This window comes from Delphinapterus leucas, chromosome 11, assembly GCF_059928025.1.
Source record: "Delphinapterus leucas isolate spDelLeu-1000000601 "Yukka" chromosome 11, BTC_Dleu_Yukka2, whole genome shotgun sequence".
Classification (NCBI taxonomy): domain Eukaryota; kingdom Metazoa; phylum Chordata; class Mammalia; order Artiodactyla; family Monodontidae; genus Delphinapterus; species Delphinapterus leucas.
This window is the reverse complement of record NC_143139.1, coordinates 94,141,577-94,154,834: the sequence shown is the minus strand read 5'-3', so window position 1 is coordinate 94,154,834 and position 13,258 is coordinate 94,141,577. Positions and strand designations below refer to the sequence as shown.

At 40.3% G+C, this 13,258-nt stretch overlaps 1 protein-coding gene across 17 annotated transcripts in view; it reads right to left on the bottom strand.

Moving 5' to 3' along the window:
• Positions 1 to 13,258, bottom strand: part of TNRC6B (trinucleotide repeat containing adaptor 6B) — a 261,176-nt gene that overhangs the window by 165,566 nt on the left and 82,352 nt on the right. For 15 of the 17 annotated variants that reach the window (XR_016394820.1, XM_089920034.1, XM_089920033.1 and 12 more), the window contains one exon: positions 11 to 78. The exons of 1 other annotated variant lie outside the window; for it this stretch is intronic. Coding sequence is in view for 14 of the 16 variants with exons in the window: in XM_089920034.1 (XP_089776160.1) it covers positions 11 to 78 (68 nt within the window). In the remaining 2 variants the exon portion in view is untranslated. Of the gene's footprint in view, positions 1 to 10; positions 79 to 13,258 lie in introns of those variants that run through there. One more of the 17 variants, XM_089920024.1, reaches the window with a different exon arrangement.

Sequence of the window (13,258 nt, the reverse complement as noted above, 5' to 3'; positions counted from 1 at the left end):
TGTAACTCACTGTTTGCTTTCTTCACCAGGAGGTGGAGTCTTGCCATGCCCTTCCATTACAAAATCCTCCTGTTCCACCTGCAAAGGCAAGTACCACAAGTCAGCAGTAGTCAGTAACTAAGATGCAATCACTCCAAAGTGCCAGGGCCTGTGCTTACAGAACCGCATGGCATTTCACTATACTGCCTAGGACAGAAGCCTCAGCCAGTGGTTTTCACTCTCCAGGTTTGCTTATGGAATCTCTGCTTGGGTGACCAGATTTGCAGAATAAAAAAGGAAGCATGCTGATTTGCAATTCATAATTGTGACAAAAGATTAGCATCCAGAATATAATAAAGAATTGCTATGAATCAGTAAGAAGAAGACAACCTACCAGAAAAATTTACAAAATTACTGAGTAGGAATTTCACTGAAGGGGACGCATAAATGGCCCTAAGCTTATGAAAAGATGTTCAATCTCCTGTCAATCAGCAAAATGCAAATTAAAAACACAAAGAGATACCATTTCACAACCACCAGGCTGGCTAAAATTTAAAAGTTGGGCAATACCAAGTGTTGACAAGGGTGCAGAGCAACAGCAACTCTCATCCATTCCCAGTGGGAGGGAAAATTGGTACCACTACTTTTAAAAAGTTTGCCCTTATCTAGTACACTTGACTATGTACTTACTGTACAAACCAGCGGTTGCACTTCTAGGTACATACCCCAGAGAAACTTCTGCACATATACAAAAATATTTTTTGGAGCATTATTTTTAACAGGAAAAAAACCCCAAACATTCATCAACAATAAAGTAGATAAATAGGCTACAGTGTTTTAAGACAATAGAATATTATACTGCATGAAAATGAATGAACTACAGAAACACACCTCAACCTGGATGAGTTACAAAAACACAACACTAGGTGAAAGCAGCAAGTCACAAAAGAATACATACACAGTTTAAATCCATTAATATAAAATTCCAATATATACATTTTTAAGCCATATATATATATATATAGACATATATGTATATTTATGGTTTATAAAACTATAAAGAAAAGGGAATAACTATTACAAAATTTAGGCTAATTAGTACCTTAGCGAGTCGGGCAAGAGGGATTCGATCAGGAAGGGACACATGGTGGTTTCTGGGGTATGGTTAAATTCTATTTCTTGGCCTATGTAGTAGATATATGGGCATTTATTTTATAATTATTCTTTTAACTGTATGTATTTCTTTTCTCTTTTATATGTATGGTTTATTTCTCAATACAAATTTTCAAAGAAAAAAGAAAGCATTTTACTATTCCAGACGGTTTACTGATCAATAAAGGTAGATAAGTACAGAGATAGAGCTACCTCCACAAACTGGGACTATCAGTCCTATAAAAACTTCCCCAAAAGGCATAATTTTAAAATGTCAAACAGAAGTATTCAAGGAGATAGATATCAACAGATGTATTCAAGGATTATTCCCTACTTAGAAAAATACCGTCCATTTCTTATAGAACCTAGTAATCTGGAAGACAGACAACAGTAACATAGATACACACCATAATGAAACCCAAATAAAACAAAAGCCTTTCCAGCTCTGCAACCCTCTGCAGTCTTCATTTCTCAGAAATACTGGAGAAGATGGAATAGTATCAAGAGGCTACGTTTCAAAAAGAACAGAAAAATCGAGAGGTTTACTTTATTTCCATTAAAAGGAGAAACTGGAGGAAGTGTAAGCAAGAATAATAAAAGACACATACTGCATACTGTGAAATTCAAACCAGGTTTCAACTTTTATTCTTCTCTACGGACTTCCTGATTCTGCAGCCTACCAGATTTTGCCAAGGAGAGGGAGGATTCTTCCATCCTAAATTTACACAGTGATCTAAACCTCTAGAAGAAAAAACATGGTTATAATGTTGCAAAGGGAACTTTATGAGGAGCTGGAGATGATCTTGATCTGGGTTGTGGTTACAAGAAAGTACACACAGGCGGAAAAAAAAAAATCACTGAACTGTACATTTTATGAACTTAACTCTACAAATAAATGTTATGCCTTAATTAGGAAAAAAAAGATGACACATTGTTTAAAGTTATTAAAGTTCCTTGGAATCATTTTCTCAAAGACAAAAATGGCTATTCTCCCACTTACATATATTGTGAAAACTTCTTGATTTTTGACCTTTAAAAATCCTCCCCAGTTAAAAAGCTCTACTTTGTGGACTTAGCCTCTGCTTACTAGTTGTTTTTTTTTTTTTTTTTAAAGGCTTATCTAGAGACTTCCCTGGTGGTGCAGTGGTTAAGAATCCGCCTGCCAATGCAGGGGACACGGGTTCGAGCCCTGGTTCGGGAAGATCCCACATGCCACAGAGCAACTAAGCCCGTGCGCCACAACTACTGAGCCTGTGCTCTAGAGCCCACGAGCCACAGCTGCTGAGCCCGCGTGCCACAACTACTGAAGCCCACGCACCTAGAGCCCGTGCTCCACAACAAGAGAAGCCACCGCAATGAGAAGCCTGTGCGCCGCAACTCGAGAAAACTCGCGCGCAGCAACGAAGACCCATTGCAGCTGAAAATAAATAAATAAATTTATTTTTAAAAAGTCTTATCTATAACCATTTCTAATTAGTACAATAATGAAGAGAAATAATAATCAAAAAGCCTACAGCTTGGGACTTCCCTGGTGATCCCACATGCCGTGGAGCAACTAAGCCCGTGCGCCACAACTACTGAGCCCATGCACCGTAACTACTGAAGCCCGCGTGCCTAGAGCCCATGCTCCGCAACAAGAGAAGCCAGCGCAATGAAAAGCCCGTGCACCACAACGAAGAGTAGCCCCCGCTCGCCGCAACTAGAGAAAGCCCATGTGCAGCAACGCAGACCCAATGCAACCAAAAATTAAAAACAAACAAACAAACAAAAAAACCCCACAGCTTCAACAACCTCCCCTATACTGGCTTTCGAATCTTTAACTGCAGCCCTCATATTCTGCATATTTGGGTCTCCACTTGGATGGCCCAAAAGGTCCAAAATGAAACATCATCTTTGGCCTTAAATTTCCACTCCTTTTTATATCTCCTATCTCTGTAAATGGTACCATCTTCACCAAGATCCTTAAACAGGAAACCTATAGTCAAGGTTATAGGTTCTCCACCTTCCTTCCTTAACCCCACATGCTATTAATCACCAAGTACAGTGGCTTCTACCTCTCAAACAGCTCTCATACCCATTACCCCTTCTTTATCCTCTTTAACTGCCATAGTTAAAGCCAGCTTCTCTAAATCTCACCACTACAAAAACCTTCTCACTAGTCTTTGTGCTTCTGGGTGTCATCTCATTTCAATCCATCCTCCAAACCACTTCCATCAAATGGACTTTGTAAAATGCGAACATGATCACATCACTCTCCTTGAAATTCTTCAATGGCACTCTATCACCTGTCTTGAGGGATAAAATTTCGGTTCATTTGCCTAAGTGATCTTTTTTATCACCCCTGCCTCACTCACCCATTCTGAACCCCTGGTGGAGCACACACCAACTCCTCACCCCTCTGTGCCTTTACATATAATGTCCCTTCTTGCCTAGAAGCCCTGGTCTTCTGCCTTACATATTTCTGCTCATTCTTTTAAGTATTAATAAAAATGCTTTTCCCCAGAAGATACTACCTCCTTCACCTTTTCTCACTCTTCATCATCTCAGAAGGCAATAAAAATGGTCCAGAAAGATCACTGCTCCTTATTGCCACTTCCTGTTTTTCTCAAGTCCACTTCCAGTCCCTTCGCATCTTAATTTCTCTTTTCTACAAATGTCTTGAACACTTTGGACTTGACTTAATTTGATGATCCCCACCACTCCTCCCCCTTGACCTCATTTTCAGGAGCTTCAGTATTTTTATTCATAAAACTTACACCATATCCTCACCTTTCTCCCACTACCATTCATTCGTTCAACAAATTATTTATTGGGTACATATTACACGCTAGGTGCTGTGCTGAGGTAATGGGAAAGAAGACAGTCTTTGCCCCCCAAAAAACTTACGGATTGGTGGGAAAGACAAACAAAAACTAGTCAATTACAATACAGTGTGAGAATGCAATGAAACAAGAAAGGAAGGGCACTTAACTCAGTTTAAAGGCATCAGATACTCTAGACCCATTCTAGACAGAAGATCCATCTCCTTCCTGCTTCAGGGAGGAGACAGGCAGGACCCGATGCTGGGCCTCGCCATCCATCTGGACCGCTCCACACCGAGGTCCATGAATTCTGAAATCCGCCTCTGACCATAAGTGCCTCTTCCACTCCCTGCCTCCATTCGAATCTGTAAGGAGTCCTCATTGTCAGGTCTAGTTCTGTGGTTCTTCTCTTTCCTCAGAGTCCATTCAGAGGCTCACCCGCAGGCATTTCAGTGACTTTCCTCCATAATGTCCTAGATTTGCTCACCACCAACTTGTCCTTAGGACATTCCTGTCTTGCCAAACCCTTCTCTTTTTCTCTTCAGCTCCTGGAGTGCAGAGCTGGAGAAAGTTACAAAACTGGTTCCTTTACAAATTATACCAGTTAACTTCCACTCAGTGCTGACACTCAGCGCCTCTGCCTGGAAGGCCGATCTTCATCCTGTCTTTCTGGTGAACTTCCATTTCACCTTCAAAGACTGGTTGAAAGTTACTTTTTTTAGGAAGCATTTTCTGATATCTCCTGGCACTTCTTCCTCCTCCCTTCCAGGTGCTCCTTCCCAGTAGCTCTGTAAGGCTTAGCCGGCAGCTGTGATCCTTTGTTCACCTGCTTCCCCCCACCCCGCCAAACACAGCCTCTAACACAGCCCTTCTGGTCGGTCGTTCATTCTTTCAACACAACTGCCAAATGCCTTCTAGGTGCTAAGAACTGGGCTGAACGACTGACCTACTACACCACACTCCTCACTCATTTATCCTGTACCTTTTCTATCTCCTCAAAGACTCTAAACCCATCCACTAAGCATCCTCCCTAAGTCTTTCCTTTCCGGAGATGACAATGCTATCCCACACAAAGTCCCAAAAGCCCCTCGTTTTTTTCTCTCATGACTATATCACAAACCTCTGTGTCATTGCCCATTTGCCCCCCACCGACTGCTCTGCAAGGCTAACCTCACCACTCGTTTCCAAACTCATGACCTACACCACACTGCCTTCTCTGGGATCTCACTATCTAAGGAACCCTTCTTTCTCCCTTGCCAGTAAATTCAACTCCTCAAGCTACAAATATTTTATAATCTCTTCCATTCTGAAAAATTACTTTTGGCCTTGTGATCCTCTCCAGCTATCCTCCTGTTTTTTCCCTTCCCTTTACTATACAAATTCTTTAAAGACTAAACTACACCCCCATTACTTCCGTGTTCTCATCACTGAGCACGCTTTTCTGCTGCTCCTCCCACCAACACATATGTACCTCCCTTCTCCCAATATATCCCGATATCCTCCCAATATAAATCACAATTTTTGTTCAAATCAATATTCAGTGCTAGCAGTGCTATTACTCAGTAAAAAACATATACAGCTGGATCATATGGAATAATTTCCTTTCTTGTACAATGTTTTCTTTTCCCTGGAACTAACAATTACTACTTCCTCTTATACTTTCTTTCAATTTTTTTGGCTTGGTATTTATTATGTACTTTTCACTAATTCACCCTCAAACCCTCCAACAGAGCTGTGAGTCTCCTCTTTTTTTTTTTTTTTTTTTTTTTGTGGTATGCGGGCCTCTCACTGTTATGGCCTCTCCCGTTGAGGAGCACAGGCTCCGGACGCGCAGGATCAGCGGCCATGGCTCACGGGCCCAGCCGCTCCACAGCATGTGGGATCTTCCCAGACCGGGGCACGAACCCGTGTCCCCTGCATCAGGCAGGCGGACTCTCAACCACTGCGCCACCAGGGAAGCCCGAGTCTCCTCTTAAATAAGTGCAAGCACTTCAGGTAATCTATCAATTTCACTCTGGTCTTGGAGACATTGCTCAGGGGTTTTCTCCTGTTCCAGCTGAGACTGTTTGCTCTCTAGACTGCTAAATAGCTGACACTTTGCCAGGAATGACTCTTTCCCTGCATCTCTGGGATTCCTTGCTCTCTCCCCTTCACTGGAGCATCTGTTTCCATTTTCTCCCTCTTTTATGGTTTATTCCTGATTTAGGTGGAACACAGACTTCAATGATTTCCTAATAAAAGGTATACAGGAAGTGAATTTTTTGAGATCTTGAATGACTGAAAGTCCTTACTTTATTTATATATTTAACATATAGAATATTTTTACCCACATACATAATCAAATATAGAATTTCAAGTTAGTAAATGTTTTTCCCTCCAAAAATTTGAAGGCCATGCTCCACTGTCTTCTAGCAGCCAGAGTTGCTAGATAGAAATTCAATAGTATTATAAATCCTAATGTTTTGGATATGACCTGTTTCTTCTCTGGAAACTTTTAGGATCCTTTCCTTTTCCTCAGGTTTCTAAAAATGCAAACCACTAAGTATGGTCCTTCTTTCATTTATTGAGCTGGTACTGGGTAAATACTTGCAATCCAGAAGTTCTAGTTCTTCAGGTTTGGGATATTTTCTCTACTTATTTAAATATTTGAAATTTTATCCCCTCCAATTTCTTTTCTCTACTTCAGGAATTCCTGTTTCCCAGTACTGAGTCTACAGGACTCATTCCTTAATTTTCTTCTTTATCTCTGTACTTTTATCACTTTGACTTTTTATTTTACTTTCTGGAGATTCTCTTAACCTTTCAATACTTTCAATTAAAATTTTTTTCCTGCCCTTGCAGTTTAATTTTAAGAGCTCTTCCTTGTGCTCTGAATAGTCCTTTTTAATAGTCCTGTTCTTATTCCCTGATTATATGATCCTTATTTCTGAGGATATTATGGAGTGTTTTTATTTTGTTTGCTTTATTTTCTTTCGCTTCCTGTATAATCTGTTTCCTCCAAGTTCCTCTTTGATCTTTGGTTTGATCACTATCTTCCATTCACAGGTTTTTATCAAATGTCTGGTCATCTTCGGCTATCCACTGATTTTTAAGGGTTAAGTCCTAAAGAGCTCAAAAGTGCTTTTTGTATGTGGAGAAGCGGGGTGGGGGGGACATTGCTTATCCCATGGTTGGGTTTCTGGATATAAGGAGGGGACCTGGCCATTTCATTGGGAGAATACTCAGATGCCTACATCTGGATATTCTTTCCCCCTCCCTGGGCTGTTCAATTGCCCAGAGAGGTACCCCTTCAATCTTCAGCCTAACAGGTATAAGCCTGGCTTCCAGTGTTCTGGGACTAAATGGGGGAAGAGAGCTGGCACATTCTCACCTAGTATGTGACTTTGATTGAATCCTCCTGTTTTTAGTTAGGTTCTCTCCCCCTCCCCCGCCCCCTGCTTTGCCAGGGTGGGAGAGGGATAGCTATACATCCATCTGTGGATGTGAGGGGCAGGACACCTGGGACCCTGCTCCTTGTAAATTCTTCAACCAAACCTGCCATTTTCAGGGTCACTCCAAAAGCTTTCTAGCTTCCAAAATTTCATTGGCGTCTCTTATCTACTTCACTTCCTCTTCCACTCACTTTTTTTCTGGTGTATTTATGCTTGCTGAAATCATTTTGTAAAAGTAATTTTAGTGGAGGTTTAGAAGGGAGCAGAGATTAATAACTGGGTTTAATCTACTGTGTTCAGACTACTTTTTTTTTTTTTTTTTTTTTTTGCGGTACGCAGGCCTCTCACTGTTGTGGCCTCTCCCGTTGCGGAGCACAGGGTCTGGACGCGCAGGCTCAGCGGCCATGGCTCACGGGCCCAGCCGCTCCGTGGCATATGGGATCTTCCCGGACCGGGGCACGAACCCGCGTCCCCTACATAGGCAGGCGGACTCTCAACCACTGCACCACCAGGGAAGCCCCAGACTACTTTTAAAACCCTTTTGCCTCTATGTTTTCCCTCTATCAAAACTGCTCTACTGGGGGCTTCCTTCCCTCCTGCTCTCCCTCCCCAGGCAACCACTAATGTCCTTTCTGTCGGCATAGGTTAGTTTGCATTTTCTAGAGTTCATATGCATGGAATCACACAGTACGTACTCTTTTGGTTCCCTCCCCTCCTCTCCTCTCTCCTCTCTCTCTTCTTCTCTTTTCTTTGCCTTTTTGCCCTGGCTAGAACCTCCACTACAATGTTAAATAGAAGTGTAGACAGCAAACATCCATTTTTTTGTTCTTCATCATATGAGTAAAGCATTCAGTCATTCTCCATTGAGCTTAATGTTAACTGTAGAATTTTCATAAAAGTCCTTTATATATATAGGACATATAAAGTCCTTTATCAATAATCCTTTCTATTATTTTGCCAAAAGTTTTTATCAGGAATGGATGTGACGTCTGTCAAATGCTTTTTCTGCATCTGTTGAGTTGATCATACAGTTTTTCTTTTTTACTTTGTTATTGTGGTGAATCACATTGATTTTTGAATGTTAAACCAGCCCTACATTGCTGGGATAAACCCTACATGTTCACATATTATCCTTGTACATATTATTGGATTCAATATGCTAAAATTAGGTTTAGAATGTTTGCATTTATGTTCATGAGAGATACTGATCTGTGGTTTTCTTTTCTTGCAATGTCTTCGTGTAGTTTTGTTATCTGAGTAATGCTGGCCTCACAGACTGAGTTGGGAAGTACAGCTGACCCTTGATCAACACGGGTTTCATCTGTGCAATAGTAAATATTGCAGTACCAGACCATCTCCAGTTGGTTGAATCCAAGGATGCAGAGGAACCCCAGATATGGAGAACCGAATATAGGGATGGCTGACTATAAGTTATACTTGGATTTTTGACTGCCCAGAAGGTCAGCGCCTCTAATCCCTGCATTGCTCAAGGGTCAAGTGTATTCTCTTCTCTTCAAGTGAAATTATACTAATTCACATATAAGAATCTTACAATAGTATTCTACCATGTTCCCCTCCAGGTCTTCATGCCACTGTTATCGTACAGTTCACAGATACAAATGCTATAAACCCACAATGCATTTGTATTATTGTTGTTCAAACAATCAATTCTCTTTTTAAGAGATTTAATAAACGGAAGAAAGTCACATATTTAAGCTGTGTAGTTTCCATTTTCTGAGTTCTTCATTCCTTTGTGTAGATTCATATTTCCATCTGGCATCATTTTCCTTCTCCCTTTAACATTACTTATAGTCAGGGTATGCTGGTGATAAATTATTTCAGCTTTTGTATGTCTGAAACAGACTTTATTTAGCCTTCAGTTTTGAAAGATATTTTCACTGGTTATAGAATTCAAGGTTAGCAGATTTTTCTTTCAGTGCTTTAAAGATGTTCCTCCACTGTCTTCTTGTTTGCACTGTTTCCAATGAGAAGTCCTTTGTTCCTCTGTTAATAGTGTGCCCTTTTTCCTCCGGTTTTAAGATTTTGTCTATCCCTGGTTTTGAGTAATTTGATTAGGATGTGCCTTGATGTGGTTTTCTTCATTTTTCTCATGCTTCAGGTGCATTTGAGCTTTTTGGATCTGTGAATCCGTGGGTTTACAGCTTTTATGGAATTTGGAAAATTTGAGCCCATCATTTCTTAGCTATTTTTCTGCCGCACTGCCCCTTCTTCAGAGACTCCAATTACAGGGATATTAGGTTGACTGAAGTTGTCCACAACACACTGATACTCTTTTCAATTTTTCGATTTTTACTCTTTGTGTTTCATGTTGGATAGTTTCTGTTGGTGATTCTTTATATTCACTAATGTTTTATTCTACAATATCTAATCTGCCACAATTCCATCCAGTATATTTTTCTTCTCAAACATTATAGTTTTCAACTCTAGAAATTTGATTTGGGGCTTTTAAAAAATATATTTTGCATGTCTCTGCTTGACTTTTTGAACATCTGAAATACAATTATAATAAATGTTTTAATGTTCTTGTTTGCTAATTCTAACATCTGTGTCAACTACGAGTTGGTTTCAATTGATTTGTTTTTCCCTTCACTATGTTTGTATTTTCCTGGTTTCTACATGCCTGAAAATCTTTGCTTTGAATAACAGACATTGAGAATTTTTGCTGGATCCTGAATATTTCTGTATTCCTATAAATATTTTTGAGCGTTGCTCTGACATGCAGTTAAATTACTTTGAAACAGTTTGTTCCTTTTCGGTCTTGTTTTTAGAATTTGTTAAGACAGACTTAATAATCAGTTAGGGCTAATTAACTATTCCCCACCACTACGATGAGAACTCTACCAGTACTACTGCTGAATAGACTAATAATGCTCCATGAATTACGAGCTTTTCTAGTCTGCAGAAACAGGCACGATTACTGACACTGTTTGAGTGCTAGACACTGTTCCTTCCAATCCTCCTGGAGGGGTGCCCCTCCTGCCTCAGCCTTGAGTAGTCACATGTATGTGCCAAAAAGTACTTTGCTGAATACACAGGTGAGCTCTCCTCAAATCTCCAGAGTTCTCTTAGCAGCTCTCTCCTTTCCAGTACTCTGTCCTACAAACTTTGGCTGCCTCAGTCTCCCCCGACTCTCAGCAATGTTGCCTCAACTGAGAGTGTCCACTGGGCTTTGCCTGGGCTCCCCTTCCCTGCACTGCGGCCTGGAAGCTCTCTCTCAAGCCAGTACGCTGGGGTAGTCAGAGGACTCACCTTGTTTTCCATTTCTCAGTGATCACTGTCCTTCATTACCTGATGTCCAGTGTCTTGAAAAACCACTGTTTCAAATACATTTTGTGTATATATATTTTTTTTTTAAATAAATTTATTTATTTTTGGCTGTGTTGGGTCTTCATCGCTGTGTGTGGGCTTTCTCTAGTTGTGATGAGCGGGGGCTATCTTCGTTGCGGTGTGCGGGCTCTAGGCACGCGGGCTTCAGTAGTTGTGGCGCATGGGCTTAGTTGCTCCGCGGCATGGGGGATCTTCCTGGACCAGGGCTCGAACCCGTGTTCCCTGCATTGGCAGGCAGATTCTTAACCACTGTGCCACCAGGGAAGCCCCCATTTCATATATTTTAAAAATTGTTATTTCCAATGGGAAGGTAAATCCTGTTCCTGATACTCCATCTTGCCCATTTGGCCTCTGAATTTATTCCTTTGGCTTAGAAAGCTTTTCTCTCACATTGTTACATGAAAGCTTCCCTCAACATCATTTAGGTATCAGCTCAAGTGCCATCTCTTTGAAGCGATGAATGAATCCTGACCACCCCAACTGAAAGAGCTTCCACATTCAGTCACTCTCTAGCACAGCACACATCACTATCTGAAGGGATCACTTATTTATGTGTTTTGTTGCCTGTCTTCCCCCCACCAAGAATGCAAACACCTTGAGGCAGAGACTTTGAATGTCTTATTCATCATAAACTGGGCGTAAGATGTTCGATAAATATTTGCTGACTCTCTAATTTGCTAATCTGTGCTTCTCTTTCTTCTACTCTCTAAACATTTATGTCCCCAGGTTCTGTCCTTGGACCTCTCTTCACATTCTGCCATAGCAATACCATCTAATTTCACAGTTTCAACTATTAAATGTGAGTGATCCCCAGTCCTGTATTTCCAGCCCCTAGCCCCATATTTTCACCTGGCTGACAGACAGGTATCTGTGGATAGCTTGCCACCGTCTCAAACTCTGTATGTTTGATACAGAATTAATCCTGTTCCCTCCCAAACTTGTTTTCTTCCTTATGTTTCCTATTTGACAATGGCATCCCCATCCTCCCAGTCATTTAGCTTGACACCTTGATGTTACCCTTGATTTCTCCATCTCCTTTTCTTCCATATCAAATTAATTGCTAAATCCCATCCATTTTATACATGTTACACCTTTCCAACCACCCCCTCCATTCCAGGTACCCCAGATGGTTTAAAAAGAAAACATATATATTTCCTGAAATATAAAGCTGAGAAGGACAGCTAATATTTTGCATGACAGAATCAATATTCAAAATGATCTTAGCAGACTACGGAGAAGGGTGGAAGCTCCTAACACTGTTTTTTGTTTTTAATGAAAATCATTCACTTACAGAAAAATATACAATCCTTAAGTGTAGAACTCAATAAACTTTAGATATGGTTGCACCCATGTAACTATACAGTTCAAGACAGAACATTTCCACCTCCCCAGAAAATTCCTATATGCCCCTTCCCTTGAATTCTACCCCCTATACCCCAAGTAACTATTCTATCACCATAGATGAGCTTTACGTGTTCATAAACTTTATATAATTAGAATGTACACGTTCATGTCTGTCTTTTTTCACTCAATATAATGTTTTTGATAGTCACCCATGTTTTATGTGCATCAAAAGTTCCGTTTTTAAACTTAGCAGTACTTCATTGAACAAATATGTTTATTCATTCACCTGTTGATACACAGTTGGGCTATTTCTAATTTGGGGCTGTTATAAATAAAGCTACATGAACATTCTCACATAAGTCTTTTTGTGAATATATGCAGTCATTTCTATTGGGTATACGTCTAGAATGGAATGTCAGGGTCATAAGGTAGGTGTATACTTAACTTTACTACAGACTTGAGAAATAGTTTCTGAAGTAATTGTACCATTTTACACTCCTTCCAAAAATGTATGAGAATTCCAGCTGCTCTATATACTTATCAACACTTAGCGGGAGCTCCCTGGTGTCCTAGTGGTTAGGATTCCAGGCTTTCACTACCGTGGCCCGGGTTCAGTCCCTCGTCAGGACTGCAAGCCCTGCAGCGTGGCCAAAAAAACAACAAAACAGCACTGTCAGTCTTTCTGAACTATAGTGAGTATGTAATGATATCACATTACAGTTTTAATTTTCATTTCCCTTATGCATAAGAATGCTAAATATCCTATTTTCATGCCTATTTGAATATCTTATTTTGTGAAATGCCTATTTAAGCCTTTTGTCCACATTTTCAGTTGAGTTGTTTGTCCTTTTCTGATTAATTTTTAGAAATTCTTTATATATTCTACATATGAGACCTCTATTAGATAAACGTATTGCAAGTGTTTTCTCCCAGTCTATAGCTTTTCCACGTTCTTAATGGTTTCAGCTGATCGACAAAAGTTTAACCCTTTTTTTAAAATGAACTTCAACCGAGCTACTTCTCTTTTACGGTTAGTGCTTTCTGCAAGCTACCTAAGGTCACAGAGACACTTCTTGTGTTATCTTCCAACAAAGCTTTACAGTTTTAGCCCTCACATTTAGGTCTATGATCCATCTCAAATTAGATCTTATGTATGGTATATGATATAGGGATCATGGTTCACATATTTCCATATGGTCACGT